This window comes from Copadichromis virginalis, linkage group LG3 (assembly GCF_057382275.1).
Source record: "Copadichromis virginalis isolate Kocher_CV1m ecotype Utaka linkage group LG3, C_Virginalis_male_GT1.1, whole genome shotgun sequence".
NCBI classification, from domain to species: Eukaryota; Metazoa; Chordata; class Actinopteri; order Cichliformes; family Cichlidae; genus Copadichromis; species Copadichromis virginalis.
Genome location: NC_140620.1, coordinates 17371422 through 17386682, shown reverse-complemented (window position 1 = coordinate 17386682; position 15261 = coordinate 17371422). Strand labels below are relative to the sequence as shown.

General features: G+C 45.0%; 1 protein-coding gene across 1 annotated transcript; it reads left to right on the top strand.

Moving 5' to 3' along the window:
• Positions 1 to 13385: 13385 nt before the first annotated feature.
• LOC146713122 (Fc receptor-like protein 5) lies at positions 13386 to 15253 on the top strand. Its single transcript, XM_085437533.1, has 6 exons — positions 13386 to 13469; positions 13898 to 13933; positions 14114 to 14380; positions 14460 to 14705; positions 14792 to 14983; positions 15237 to 15253. The coding sequence occupies exons 1-6, from the start codon at positions 13439 to 13441 to the stop codon at positions 15251 to 15253; spliced, it is 789 nt and encodes a 262-aa protein (XP_085293659.1). The 5' UTR covers positions 13386 to 13438.
• Positions 15254 to 15261: the final 8 nt, after the last annotated feature.

Here is a 15261-nt window from a genome sequence, read left to right as displayed (position 1 = left end):
TTGTAGCCACAGCTGCCCTGGGGCAGACTGACAGAAGTGAGGCTGCCATATCGCGCCATCGGCCCCTCTGGCCAACATAGTTCTCACTATGCTGTTTTATGTTCAAGGGGCCTCCTTTCTCATAAGTTTGATTCTAATTACAACCATAATGCTGTGCAATTTGGATGTGATGTCATTATAACAGCTTTGACTGGCAGCTGCAGTCCCGCAGAAACTTGCATATCTCTGTTCGGGAATGGCAGATAAAGCAGGGATGCAGAGAGGAGCTCCAGTGTTTACATTACGAAACCATGACCGACTGTTTTAACCTGACAGCCTGAAGTGTTCTTCAGTGAACTGAACCCAACAGAAGGACCCGAGGCCCCGCCGCACTTTTTCGGTAAGTTAAATGTGCTTGTAAGCTAATCCTTAACCACCGTCCTTAGCTAGGTCGGACCTAGCTAAGGATAAACCTTATATTTCAGTTTGTGATGATTCTGTTCTCTTTGTGATTACAGGAGCTGCCCTCAGATTCAGACCTCAGCACCACCCAGTGACAGTAGACAGATCATCCAACATGTTCACATGTTAACTGCAAATTGAACTGGTGAAAGCAGTACACAGGTTAAAGTACCACATGTGCTGTCAGTGAAAACAAAAGGATTAATCACCCCTGTAACTGTGTCACTATATATCAGCATTAACAGGACCTCAGTTTGGTGTTTCACAAAGCTGCTGATCTCAGACCTGCACAGCTTCGGTTTTAAACACTTGATGTACTCAGCTGCATGAAGAGCATATGAGAGTTTCTCTGACACAATTAAATAAAACCTGATGAAGGTCAAAGGTCATCACTTGTATGTTGAACTAAACACTTCTGATCTGGAATTCTTTCACAGTTTTCAGCTAATAGTGTGTTATTTGCCATTCAGAGTTAATCATACCAGAGTAACCAGAGAACGTGATATTAAACATAAACTTTCTACAGGACTGAATATAATATCTTTATGTAAAAGTCCAGAGCCTCTGGGGAGTATCCGAGTATTTATAACATTACACAAACAAAATGTCTCCATCATGGTGTTCATGAAACGCTGGGTTTATCCATCTCCTGGGGCGGGCCTGCGGAGGAGTGCTGAAGATTTTCCTGTGAGGGAGCTGCTGGTGAAGCTCATGAGTCCTACTTGATCAATGCGATGAGCTTCAGTCTTCCTGATGTGTCTTAAATGATGCCTCTTTCAGTGGGTCAACAGAACATCTGGCACAGGACAGCTGTGATGAAAGAAAGGGAAGAAGTTTCTCCAAACCTCTGGACCCAGGAAACCCAGCTTAGTCCTGATGGTCTCTGTTAAGGTTCACATAATTGAGGAAGGAGAGTACAAACAACCAGGTCCAGAAGATCTTGGTCAAACAATTGATTTTAATGAATACACGCGTGGGAAGACCACTGTACGCAGACAGCACTTGATCTTCGACTTAATCAAAGCATACACAGATTTTTATAGCATCAGGGTTTGAATTAATGACGCCCCTTCATACGTCACAGACAGAATATATACATACGTCAAATCAAAACCACAATGACTTTTAACACAGTTTAAAAGAACGTTGTCTTCGTCTTCATGGCAGGTACTTCCTGTCACTGCCGGATGCTCGCTTGTCATCTTGACACCTCAGCAGCAGTTCTGCAACAAACTGCTCTTTTTGCAACCCCAAGCAAAACATGATTAAACTTCCACCTATAAATGATTCTCTCTAACTGAGTGTGTGGGTTTGTGTGTGTGTGTGTGTGTGTGTCGTCCTCAAATGCTCTCTCAATTCACCCGTTGCACTTCTGACCTTTTACCAGACCAGAGGCTCATCCTTATGTGTAATAACCTAACTGAAACTACATGTACTATGTTGAATAAATGTTTTAATCAAGAACCTCTACTAAGAGCTTAATAAAAGAATATAAAAGTATAACAGACAATTTGAATAACCTAGTAATTCAAATAGCCTCGTCTAACCTGCTCCTCAGAATAACTTTCGGTTTCAGTTCTGCAAACTCTCTGCAACTTCCTGTCAACTGCAACTTAGTCTTTCTGAACGACACACACTGTTTAAACCTCTGAATACAATATCAATGCTGCAGATTATATTATTAATGCAATGGTAATGATGATTATTTAACAATAGCAGTAAAATAATTTCCCTGCGCCACATCTCCCTCACTAGTTTCTCTCCAGGGTGAATGTAGCTGTTGATAATAATGTGGAATCTATTTACGGTGACCAACCGTCCTCTTTTCCCCAGACACTTCCAGTTTTCACATTCTGTCCGGACCGTCTGGGGGGATTTTCGAGATCGATAAAAATGTCCGGGTTTTCCAAAAGTCCGACAGTGGACCCTTGTGTGTGACGTCATCCCCGCACTGCTACTTTGTGAGCGCTTGTTCTGCGCTCACAGACGGGACTGACAGCACACAGCAAAGTGCCTAATGATGTTTAAAAGATCCCAAGGCGCAAGTGCATCATTTCAGACAAACTGCAAAAGACATTTCCCTCATAATTTTTCTTATGCAGATGAGGTAATATTTCTGTACCATTATTTAATTTCAGAGGCTTTGAAGTTTTTTGTTTTTTTTTGCACTTGTTGACTTGTAAAAGCCTACATGACGATGTGACGGAGTTACACCGTCCCGGGCCGCAGACAGCTGATCTGGGCGCATACACGCACCACCACCATTAGTTTCTACAATTACCATGGCTGCGCGTCTTTTCGTCGACCGGGCAGATAAACAAAAAGGGGTGAGAGGTATATTTTGAGCAGCGCAGAAGGTGGCCAACATATTTTCCCACTTACCAGCCGGTCGCGGAGACTCGCTGTGATCGCCGATTATACGGGGGTTATGCAAGCCGATCGTATGGTGTTCCGGGGTTTAAATAGTGGTTTCGCAAGCTCTTGAAAGGTCACGTGAACTGCATTATTTTTTGGTTTGTTTTTTGTTATTGTGAAACACTGTAGGCTGCCTGGAATTGGCCATAAATGTCTGTATATACATATATGTATTGTAGGAATACAGCTGGAAATAAGCTGAGGGGGAAAGATTGTTTGGTAAAAGAAATAATAAAGAGATGACTATTACGCCTAGTGGGAGGGGCTATGGGGTATAAAAGAAGGCGGTCAGGGCCTACCTGGGTTCTTTTTCAGTGAGATGTTACAGAGAGGGTAACATGCAGACTGTGTTTTGTATATAGATGTTTGTTTTGTGTTGACTTAAGTTAGTTTCCTATTTTCTTTGTAAATAATTTTTTGTGCACCTGGGAGGCCGGCAGAATAAATTATCCACACTGAATGCTTTCTGACTACGCCTGTTCGGGAGAAGTTTAGGAGAGGACCCCGTGACAGACATATTGTATTTTACAATTCATTAACCGCACAGAGAAGGCATCATTTTAATATGTTAAATATGTTTCTTTAAGAAAGTTTTTCATGACTGAGATAAGTGTCCTCTTTTTTGGAAATTAAAATATGATCCCCCTAAATCTATTATTAAATGAAAAAAACGAATTAAAATTACACTACTATGAAACCTGCTGCTGTCTTTATTTAAAGTCTCCATGTTACCAGGGTGTAGAGTGCTCTGAAGATTTAAATGGGTTTAGATCCATTACACTCACAGTCTTATGTTAAAATCTTAAAGGACAGCGTTACATTTTTTTATTAACAGTAACTCTGGGCCTCTGTGGAGTGTGCAGCTGATCTCATCGCTGTCTAAAACTGGATAACAAAACCTAAGGAGTGCTGAATCCTTCAATAATACAGACTATTAGAGTAACAGGTGTGTAGCATCGCTAACTAGCTAGCAACAAGCCCCAGAAAGGCAGCAGGCCCAGACAAGGTGTGTCCGAGGATGCTAAAGGCATGTGCTGCTGAATTTGGGGAGCCGCTACAACGAGTCTTCAATCTCAGTCTGCGACTGGGGAGAGTGCCCGCCCTATGGAAGACATCCTGCATTGTCCCGGTCCCCAAAAGGAGCCGGCCCAATGAGCTGAATGACTTCCGACCGGTGGCACTGACGTCACATCTTATGAAGACTCTAGAGCGGCTCTTCCTCAACCTCCTCCGACCACAGGTACAACATGCCCAGGACCCACTACAGTTCGCATACAAGGCGGATATTGGAGTGGATGATGCCATCCTGTACATCCTACATAGAGCCCACTCACACCTGGACAGGGGAAAAGGCACGGTCGGGATCCTGTTTCTTGACTTTTCCAGTGCCTTGAATACCATCCGGCCCTTCTGCTTCAGGAAAAACTATACAGGATCCAGGTGGACCCCTGCCTGGTCGCTTGGATCTCTGACTACCTCACTGACAGACCACTGCTGTCTTGTCTTGATCCTGTGCCCGAGTGTCGTGCTGGGAACCTTAAACTGCCTAAGTTGCCGATTTCAGCCGGTGGAGAGCCAGACCGGCTTGTGATTGAGGCTTGGACAATTACTACCAGTACTAGTTTTAGTTGACTCGTGGGGCGTAAGCCTTCCAGTGTTGTGTGTGTGTGTGTGTAATTAATTTTATTAAAGTTATTAAAGTTGGTTTTAGTTTTTTTATGATCTGTAGCGAGCCTGACGCTCAGTGTCCTTTTATTCTTTAACTTATTTCTCTGTTTTATTTTAGTGAACGGAGGACATGCCAGTGGCCCTGGGACCTCAGGTGGTGGGTCGTTTTCACACTTTCTTTTGTACAGCACTGGGTGGACTGTAGTGATTTTCTTTTTGTGTGATTTTCTTTTGGGTCCACGGCTGCTGGTAACCGACTTCCCTAAATCTGCTGGTCTGGAAGAACAACAGTTCATCTAAGCACTTAGACTAAAACTTGACATAGCTACGTTTATCCTACCATAAAACAATAAGACAAGGTACGACCTCTCCCATACTCCCAGAGTGTGGGTGTGAATGCCAGAGCACTCTGGAATGCACACAAAACCTTTGCAGACTACTAAGGATCACACATCCTATCACTACCATATGCAAACTTATATAATTAAAAGATTATACTGACTACTAAGTACAATTTTCTATTGACAACTATAAATAAAACTGTATTAATATTGGAGCCAACCTGCCTCAGTGTGCATCCTTGAATCTGTGCGGCCTCTTTTTAAATGACAACGCCACCTAGGGGAATTTCACCCCCAGAAAATATATATTTAAGATAGATAAAAGATAGATAAAAGGAATAATAAAGAGGCCGCACAGATTCAAGGATGCACACTGAGGCAGGTTGGCTCCAATATTAAAACAGTTTTATTTATAGTAAAAATAAATAAAGTATTAGAAAACCAAATGTAGCGTTGTTGTTGACAGCGTCCTAAAGTAAAAATAAAACAATCATGGAACTTGGACTTACCAGCAGCCGTGGACCCAAAAGAAAATCACACAAAAAGAAAATCACTACAGTCCACCCAGTGCTGTACAAAAGAAAGTGTGAAAACGACCCACCACCTGAGGTCCCAGGGCCACTGGCACGTCCTCCGTTCACTGCAATAAGACACAGAGAAGTACATTAAAAGAATAAAAGGACACTGAGCGTCAGGCTCGCTACAGATCATAAAAAACTAAAACCAACTTTAATAAAAGAAATTCCACACACACACACACACACACACACACACACACACACACACACACACACACACACACAACACTGGAAGGCTTACGCCCCACAGGTAGAACTACAACTCGTGCTGGTGGTAATTGTCCAAGCCTCAATCACAAGCCGGTCTGGCTCCCCACCGGCTGAGATCGGCAACTGAGGCAGTTTAAGGTTCCCAGCACGACACTCGGGCACAGGATCGTTTCAGCCCGATCACAGAGGGGTGGGTACAAGCAACAATCCAGAATAAAATAAAATAAAACCCAGCGAACCAAAAAAAGGTAAGCCTACTTAATATAATAATAATAATAATAATAATAATAATAATAATAATAATAATAATAATAATAATAATAATAATAATAATGGATTGGATTTATATAGCGCTTTTCAAGGCATCCAAAGCGCTTTACAATGCCACTATTCATTCACTCTCACATTCACACACTGGTGGAGGCAAGCTACGGTTGTAGCCACAGCTGCCCTGGGGCAGACTGGCAGAGGCGAGGCTGCCATATCGCGCCATCAGCCCCTCTGGCCAACACCAGTAGGCAAGTAGGGTAAAGTGTCTTGCCCAAGGACACAACGACCAGGACAGAGAGCCCGGGGATCGAACCGGCGACCTTCCGGTTACAGATAATAAAAACAGTTTCACGAGAAGACAAAACAAGACAAGACAACAGGCTCCACCGAGGAGGAGCCCTCACAACAGCGGCGGGAAGGCGTTTCACTCTTCCGATTAAGGTCAGGCAGTTTGCCACGGAGATGTGAAGGCAGCAATCAAAGCCTTAAACAACAGATAACTATAACCTTAGTGTCGCGGCCTTTTACGTTCCAAACACCAAAAAAGTCCAAGAAAAGGCCATGGGTGGCAACGGGAGGTTTGTTTTAGAACGCACTTCTGACTCCATTGTTTAAAAATCATATGTGGTTTATTTCGTGCAAAATTATAAACAAAAATCAACCAAATAACTTCTTTAAACTTAAAATTAAACGAAAGCTAATTTAATTTGCTTTAACAACTTCAAAAGTGGTCAAAAAAATCATTTTCTAACCCTCCCGTCTTCCCATCTGACATTTGGCAAACAAAAAACGAAAACCTCTTTACCACACCCATCCAGGGTGCTCTTAATCTCTTGATTAATGGGAGGGTCCATAAGCTAATAAACCAATCACTTTCCAAAAGCTTCTCCAATAAAATTAATTACAAATTTACATAACAAAACCAGGTCAGAATATTCTTACACCTTTAAAGAAAAAACAAAAATGAATACAAATTGCATTTTATAAACATTCAACAAAAATGGCCACAACACTTAGCCTCCAGTAATTGTGAATGCTAATAAAAGTAGTTTTAACGGCTTACCCCAGTTCCGGAGGCGCTATACTCTCACTGGTGGAGATAACTCGAGTACCTCTCTCTGCAACGCCGGAATAAAACAGAAACTGCCGTGCTACAATAGGCCGCAAAACTATATTACTACACATTCTAGTACTGGGAGGGAATCTGAGGTTAAGCGAGAGCATACCTGTAGCTGTCATATGATCTACTCGCTTGCTGATCAGTCCGTCGCAGTGTGCCAGTATTTACTGCTGCTTTGCGCCGAATGCACGGGAGGAATGATCCAGAAAAACACCGGCTTAGCTTTATACGGGCTGACACCACCCTGCAATCAATATGTAGGTGGGTTCCCAATTAACCTAGTTGCGCAGCCGAAAGTGAGCGCAATAACTCATGAAACCTAACACCATGGCCTGAATAGGGCAAGCTGAGCATTAGCGACTGGTGCAGATTCAACAGGACGTGGCAAGTGATGAACATTTGAGTGCAGGTTGTGAGGGTAACTCAGGGACAAGGAGCCACAACTCATCGTCACTCAGAGAGGTCCGCTCTGAGTCAGCAGGCACAGGCGGGGGTGGAGCCTGTGGACCAGGTGTAGGAGGCACCCAGGCTGACCTGTGCCTTCAACATGTCGCGATGGACATGTCGAACCTTCTCCAAGTCTCCCACGGGGGCAATGGTATAAACAGCCCCATTCCCTTGAGGTGCCCTCAACACCTGATAGACCACAGAGCTCCATAGGTCCTGGATCTTGTGCCGGCCCTGGGCGCTGTGATCTTGAAGATACACCAGCTGACCGACCTCTAAAGGCACAGGGTGGACTCTCTGGTCATGCCGCTCCTTGCGACGGTCAGCGGTCAGCGACAACCGCGCCCGAGCTCCCTCAAAAGCCACCATTAACCTGGCCTGATGCTCGGCCACCCAGTCCTGAACCTCTCCAGGCACTGGGTCCTGAACCCGGCCTAGAAGGAAATCAATAGGCAGCCTAGGATCCCTGCCGAACATCAGGAAAAAACGGCGACTCTCCAGTGGCCTGATGGGATGTGCTATTATAGCAAAAGAGCACGTGTGGTAAGCACGCAGCCCAGTCACGTTTCCGAGATGATGGCAGGGTCCGTAGGAGGTTGTGGAGGGTTCGGTTAAACCGTTCGCACTGCCCATTACCATGGTAAGGAGTTGTACGGGACTTGGCTACCCGATACAACTCGCATAGCTGTTGCATCACCAAACTCTCAAAGTTTCTACCCTGGTCAGAGTGGAGGCAGCTAGGAACACCAAACTTGTGGCCTGAGCCACAGTAGAGGCCCGCTGGTCCCGGGTAGGGATTGCAACCGTGTATTTGCTAAAAACGTCAGTCATAACCAAGACGTTTTCAACTCCACTACGGGAAGGTTCCAACACCGTGAAGTCTATGGCCAGGATTTCATTTGGCCTAGACGCCAACAGGTGACCCATATAACTATGAGACCCCAACTCTGAGTCCTTTGTGACCTGACAGCGTTCACAACGCTGAACCCATTGCTTGATGTCAGAGGACATCCCGGGCCAATAGCAACACTGCCTGACCAATTCAGTGGTACGCTCAATACCTTGGTGCCCATGGTCCTGATGCACCTGCCTCAAGGTCTCGGGCTTCAGATCCTCTGGAAGAACAAGTTGAAGGGCTTCCTCACCTCCACCCGGACGCAAAATACGGTGATAGAGGATGCCATCCTTCTCCACCGGACGATCCCACTGACGCAGCAGATCCATGACTGGTTTGGGGATCTGACTCCTTTCCCCCAGAGAGGGCGGGGACTGCCTCCTGCAGTATACCAAGTAACCTTTCAGGAGGGGGTCAGCCTCGTGCAAAGCACGGATATCCCCCGGAGAATGAGACGGAAAGGCCCCAATCTCAAACTGAGTAACGACGGGCAGAACTGCTGGACACGGAGCCTGCTGAAGCGAAATCGGGACAGGAGTCCCAGGCAACACGCCCTCGGCCAGGCTGGAGCTTGTCTCATACTGTCGGGAGAGACCATCAGCATTCCTATTACTGCGGCCTGAGCGATACTTAATCTCAAAATCGAATGCCGCCAGCTGGGATGCCCACCTCTGCTCAGTGGCACCCAGCTTAGCTGAAGAGAGGTAACTGAGTGGATTGTTGTCAGTGTAAACCACACACTTCTGCCCCAGAAGGTACTCCTGGAACTTCTCGGCCATGGCCCACTTGAGTGCAAGAAACTCCAGATTCATGGAGCTGTAATTGTCCATGTTGCGCTCATGGGGCCGAAGACCTCGACTAGCATAAGCCACTGGCCTAACAACACCTTCTGCATCTGGTGAGAGAACTGCACCCAAACCACTGTGGCTGGCGACAATCTCCAAGATAAATGGGCGCGTAAAGTCAGCATACGCCAACACAGGGGCAGACACAAGCTTTGCTTTCACGTCCTCAAAGTTCTCCTCACACTGAGGTGTCCAAACAGCACTCAAACTCTGTCCCGAGCCCTTCTTTGTCGTGGTGCCAGCCAATTTAGCCACCACTTGATGCAGGGGAGCCGCCAACATGGCAAACCCCTCCACAAAGCACCGGTAATAGCTGGCGAAACCCAAAAAAGATCTCAACTCTGACACGGAACGAGGACACTGCCATTTGGCTACTGCATCGACCTTGGCAGGATCGGTGGAGACACCCTTGCAAGAGATTACATGGCCCAAGTAGTTAACCTTCTGCTGGAAAAAGGCAAACTTTTCTAGCTTAGCCTTGAGCCCCTCTTGCTGCAGCCTTGCCATCACCATCTCTAGCCATTGCAGGTGCTGAGAGACAGACGAGGAGAACACAATGGTGTCGTCTAGGTACAGCAGTAGCGACTGGCACCGCTGATCCCCGAACATCCTCTGCATTAGGTGCTGGAAGGTACCAGGAGCATTGCACAGCCTGAACGGCATACGATTCCACTCGAACAGGCCAAACGGCGTGCAAAAAGCGGTCTTGGGCTTATCCTGCTCAGAAACTGGCACCTGGTTGTACCCGCTGGCCAGATCGATGGTAGAAAACCAGCGTGCACCAGCAAGGGCATCCAGACTTTCCTCGATGCGAGGTAAGGGGAAGGTGTGCTTCCTTGTTTTGCTATTCAGCAAACGGTAGTCAACGAAAACACGGAGGCTTCCATCCTTCTTGCGGACTAATGCCATGGGAGAGGCATAAGGACTGCTACTCTCCCTAATTACCTGGGCCTCCAATAGCTGATTGATATGGGCCCTGACAGCCTCATAATCAGAAGGAGGAATTCGCCTGTACCTCTGCCGGACGGGTACGTCATCAAGCAGAGGTATGTCGTGCGAGATGAGGCTTGTGCAGCCCAAATCTCCCTCATGACAGGAGAAAACAGAGCGGTACTTCTGCAAAAGTAACCATACCTCATGTTGCTCTGACTCAGTGAGAGCAAACTGGTCAATCGCATCCACCATGTCTTGAGCAGGGCTGCTGGTTGTATGGGAGGAAACTGTGATGGGAAAAGAGTGTTCCTTGCTAACACCAGCAGGGAGGCTAACAACAGTAGCTTGGCTTATCACTTCTAAATGGGTCCGTGGGTGGAGGACAGCTTCAGCTGTCCCCACATTGGTGACTGGGATGGAGGCAACGCCCTTATCCACCTGGACCAAACATGGAGAGGCCAGCAACCCAACTGGCCACCCGGACTCAGAAGGCTCAAAAAGCACAGCCTGACCTGACAACAGGGCTGGACTGGGACAAAAAATCGGCCCAGGCATTTTGACTAGAGACCGGCCCCCCAGGTATTATAGGAAAAGCCATAAAGCCTTTGAATGAAAACAGACACTGTTGTGACAGTGATGTACACTGTCTTGTTGGTATATGTATGATTTCTATACATTTTACGTCAGATAAAAACTTTGGTTGTAAGCTTCAGATAATTATTTAATAAAAGCTAGACATTTTAAATGAGAATAAGAACGTATTTCTTTGTGCCCCCCTGCCCCCTGGCAAAACTTTGCTAGACCAACCCCTGCACAGTTACCAGCTGTCAGTGTAAAAAAGGATCCTGGTGTTATTTGTCTCTCAAAAACAGTTCATAACTTCCCTTCAACTCATTCATGTCACCTTAAAGGTAAACCTGTTTCTCCATCACCTGTTCAGCTCTGATGATTCAGTCAGAACATCTCCTGGTTTCATCTTCATGTTTCCCTCTCACCACATATCCAAACCAATATCATGACCAGCAGCTTTTACAGCTGTGGCTCCAGCAAACATCAGCTGATACTAGAAATAAGAGAAAAAAGAGAAAAACAATAGAATACAACAAGATAAACAGAATAACATACTATACAAAAATAGAAAGAATACTAAATACAATAGAATAAGTACTATACAAATACAATAAAATACTGTACAAATATACTTTGTTACTTAGGGAAATTATGCACTTAGTATTCTGCACATCATGGAGACAGGTAGAACTGTGTATGGGACGTGTGTCTGTCTGCACGTGTCTGGTCATCTGCAGAGACCATGTTGTAGAGTCTGACAGCAGTTGGAAGGAAAGACCTGCAAAATCTCTCTGTCCCACGTCCTGGGTACCGCAGCCTGCCACTGAAGGAGCTGCCCAGTGCTGTCAGAGTCTCCTGCATTGGGTGGGAGATGTTATCCAACAGGGATGATAGCTTGGCCACCATTCTCCTGTCACTCACCACCTCCACTGAGTCCAGAGGGCATCCTAGAGCTAGCTGGCCCTCCGATCAGCCTGTTCAGTCTCTTCCTGTCCCTGGCAGAAATACTGCCGACCCAGCAGACCACACCCTAAAAGATGGCTGAGGCCACCACAGAGTAATAGAAGGTCTTCCGGAGTGGGTCCTTCCCTCCAAAAGACCTGAATCTCCGCAGCAGGTACAGCCTGCTCTGCCCTTTTCTGTAGAGGGCTTCAGAATTATGAGTCCAGTGCAGTTGAAGGTACCTGTAGCTGTCCACAGTGTTATGACCCAGGTCATTGTTGCCGTGTGGTGCTGTTACTCACCACACCATGCGGAGGCATTGTTTGTACTCTGTGATGTCTGTTATGTAAGTTTCCAGGTGGAGGCTGACCATTGGTGGAAGAGGGAATGAGGCCAGCTACAAATTGGGACCTGACTGGGCCAGCAGCCTCTCCTACTACTTCCTGTTTCCAGTGAGCTGCGCGTTTGGGGCCCTTCGTGGCATATGACAGAGCTGGGCTGCAGTAAAAACAGTTTAGAGAGTCGTGTCTGGACATGGTAGCTGTAGGGTTCAATGTCCATACCTTGAATGTTTAGTGGTTGCAGTGGAGGATGTTTGTGCCTGCAGAAATCTACCAGAAATCTAATTCTAGTGTTGATCTGGAGGTAGTTCTGCTGGCACCAGTCCACAAAGTCTTGGGTCAGTTTTCTGTACTCATTGTTATCCCCATCAGTGATGAAGCCGACTGTTGCAGAGTCTGCAGAAAATTTTTGCAGGAAGCACTGGGTGGAGTAGTGGGAGAAGTCTGCAGTGCAGATGGTAAAGAAGAACAGAGCCAGAACTGTTCCCTGTGGAGCCCCCGTACTGCAGAGGACCCTGTCCGACACACAGCCACATACTGTGGTCAGTCAGTGAGGTAGTCTAATATCCATGTAGTGAGGTGATGGTCCACTCCTGCATTCTTCAGCTTGTCCTTCAGGACTGTGTGGAGAATGGTTTTAAATCCAAAGAAAAAGGATTCTCACAGTGCTCCTAGTGGCCGCCAGGTGAGAGAGATTTGAAGCCAAACACCTCCCTCTAGTGGCCACATGTGAGAAGGTGGCCTAAATATAAAATGTGAATCATTCTGTTGATCAATCATGTCATAATGATTGAGTGATTTGAAATGTTTACATATAGATATAATATATACAAAGTAGTCTATATATATCCAGATCCAGATGGACAAAATGGTGATGGCTAACCAACTGGACATAGTAGTGGTGGACAAGCAGAAGAAAACGGCTGTTGTGACAGATGTAGCAATACCAAAGGATATCAACATCAGGAAGAAGCAACATGAGAAGCTTGAGAAGTACAAAGGGCTCAGAAAAGAGCTTGAAAAGACATGGAGGGTGAAGGTAATAGTGGTAATCGGAGCACTAGGTGCGGTGACTACACACACACACACACACACACACACACACACACACACACACACACACACACACATGCATATATATATATATATATATATATATATATATATATATATATATATATATATATATATATATATATATATATATATATGTATTATTTTACATGTCATGCTCTTAGTAAGTTTAGTCCCCCAACATATATATATTTTTATAATTTATCACATGTCTTTTTACAAAGAAAAAAGTGATTCTACCACTTCTGTGTTTGAACCAATAGAAAGCTGGTGCTCAGAGGAAGAAGGCGGGCTTTACTTGGTGTCAGTGACAGAAATGAAAAAAAGCTCAAATGAGTGAGAAGGACGATGAAGGAAACATCTGTGCTGTGTCTGCTCTGTAAGTAGAATCTCTGTGTTTGTTTGAATTCTTGTACTTTGACTGTCTGCTCTCCTGATAACTGATGATGGAGGAGAAGACATGAAAAACAAATCAGGCTGAATTCAAGTTCAAAACACCATCTGTTCAGTGTGAGTAATTCTCATTTCTTTGATTTAGTTCTGTTTTGAACTAGTGATCTGAATTTATACCCTGCACCTCACTCGATGACAACTGAGACATGTTTCAGCTAATCCTTGATGGAATAAGTGGCTAACAAAATGAATGAATGGATTTTCCACCAGCTTCTTTCATTTTTTAAACACACTTTTACAGTTCTGAAAATGAGTAGCTATATCAGAGAGATGAGTTTGTGTGTTTCTCAGCTGTTTGTGTGGAGTTGTTCTTTATGTTCACCTCAAATCAACCTGAGTGTCATTTCTCTTCAGTTCTGATCTCACTGCTGAGCTGCACAACAAACCAAGGTCAGTAACCTTCTTCTGTCACAGTTTAAACCTGAGAAATGCTCACTGATATGACCTGATTGGGTTCATACTTAATAATAGAGCTCACATATAAATCTAGTTAGATGAAGGATTTCTTACAGTATTATAATTCTTGACAACATCAAACAGATCATCAGTTTTTCATTTTAACCCTCACAGCTCGTCTGACTGTGAGTCCCAGCAGCTCTCAGTTCTTTAAAGGAGACTTTGTGTCTCTGAGCTGTGAGGAGGACGACAGCTCTGCTGGATGGACTCTGAGGAGAAACACAAGCAAACAACAGAGGACTCAGTGTGGAACAGATGGGTTTGGAAAACCAGCTGGTTCTTCCTGTAACATCAGCTATGCTTACCCATCTGACAGTGGAGTTTACTGGTGTGAGTCCAGAGAGGGTCCCATCAGTAACATGGTTAACCTGACAGTCACTGGTAAGCTGAGTGTGTGGAGTTAGTGTTGATGAAGCTGTGTGTAAATGGATGAAATGCTGTAGTTTGTCTCTGTGTTGAGGTGGATCAGTGATCCTGCAGAGTCCTGTCCTCCCTGTGATGGAGGGAGATGACGTCACTCTGCTCTGTAAAACAAAGACCACTCCCTCCAACCTCCCAGCTGCTTTCTATAAAGAAGGCTCCCTCATCAGGGAGCAGCCTACAGGTCACATGACCATCCAGCATGTTTCCAGGTCTGATGAAGGCCTCTACAAGTGTGACATCAGCGGTCATGGAGAGTCTCCATCCAGCTGGATCACTGTCACAGGTGACACACTCACCTGTCTGTGTTTCTGCAGCTTTCAACATTCACAATGTGACGACAACTTAATGACTGTGTTTGCTTTATTTTAGGGGGACACACCACCACACCTCCACCTACATCCACACCTCCACCTACATCCACCTCACTCTGTGTATCTCAATATCAGCCTGATTCCTCTCCTTCACTCTCTGTGTTGTCATCTGTTGGATCAGTCATTTTTCTGATTCTACTGGTATTACTGGTTCTGCTTGTGAGACAATGTTTTTGTAGAAAAACTGAAGGTGAGACTGAGAATTTTCATTCAGGTGTTGTTTTGGTGAATAATGGTATAAGTTTTCACATTAATGTGATTTAATTTATTATCATTTTTTTCATGTGTATATTCTGTTTGTGCATGTTATCGATTCAAAGTTTGTGTTCTTTTTCAAATAATGGCATCATATTGTTTTATATTAATAGTCCAGTTACACTTTTTCAATTATTTATTGTTATTGAGTTTTTTGCTTTTAAACTTGGATCTTTTAAGCTGAACAGGACAAGCCTTTCGATGACATCACAT

Excerpts from the sequence above, each read along its gene's own strand:
- LOC146713122 (XM_085437533.1), top strand. The coding sequence starts at position 13,439 with ATGAAGGAAACATCTGTGCTGTGTCTGCTCT. Across the intron at positions 13,470-13,897 it reads ATCTGTGCTGTGTCTGCTCT|TTCTGATCTCACTGCTGAGC; the intron begins GTAAGTAGAATC and ends ATTTCTCTTCAG. Across the intron at positions 14,381-14,459 it reads GGTTAACCTGACAGTCACTG|GTGGATCAGTGATCCTGCAG; the intron begins GTAAGCTGAGTG and ends CTCTGTGTTGAG.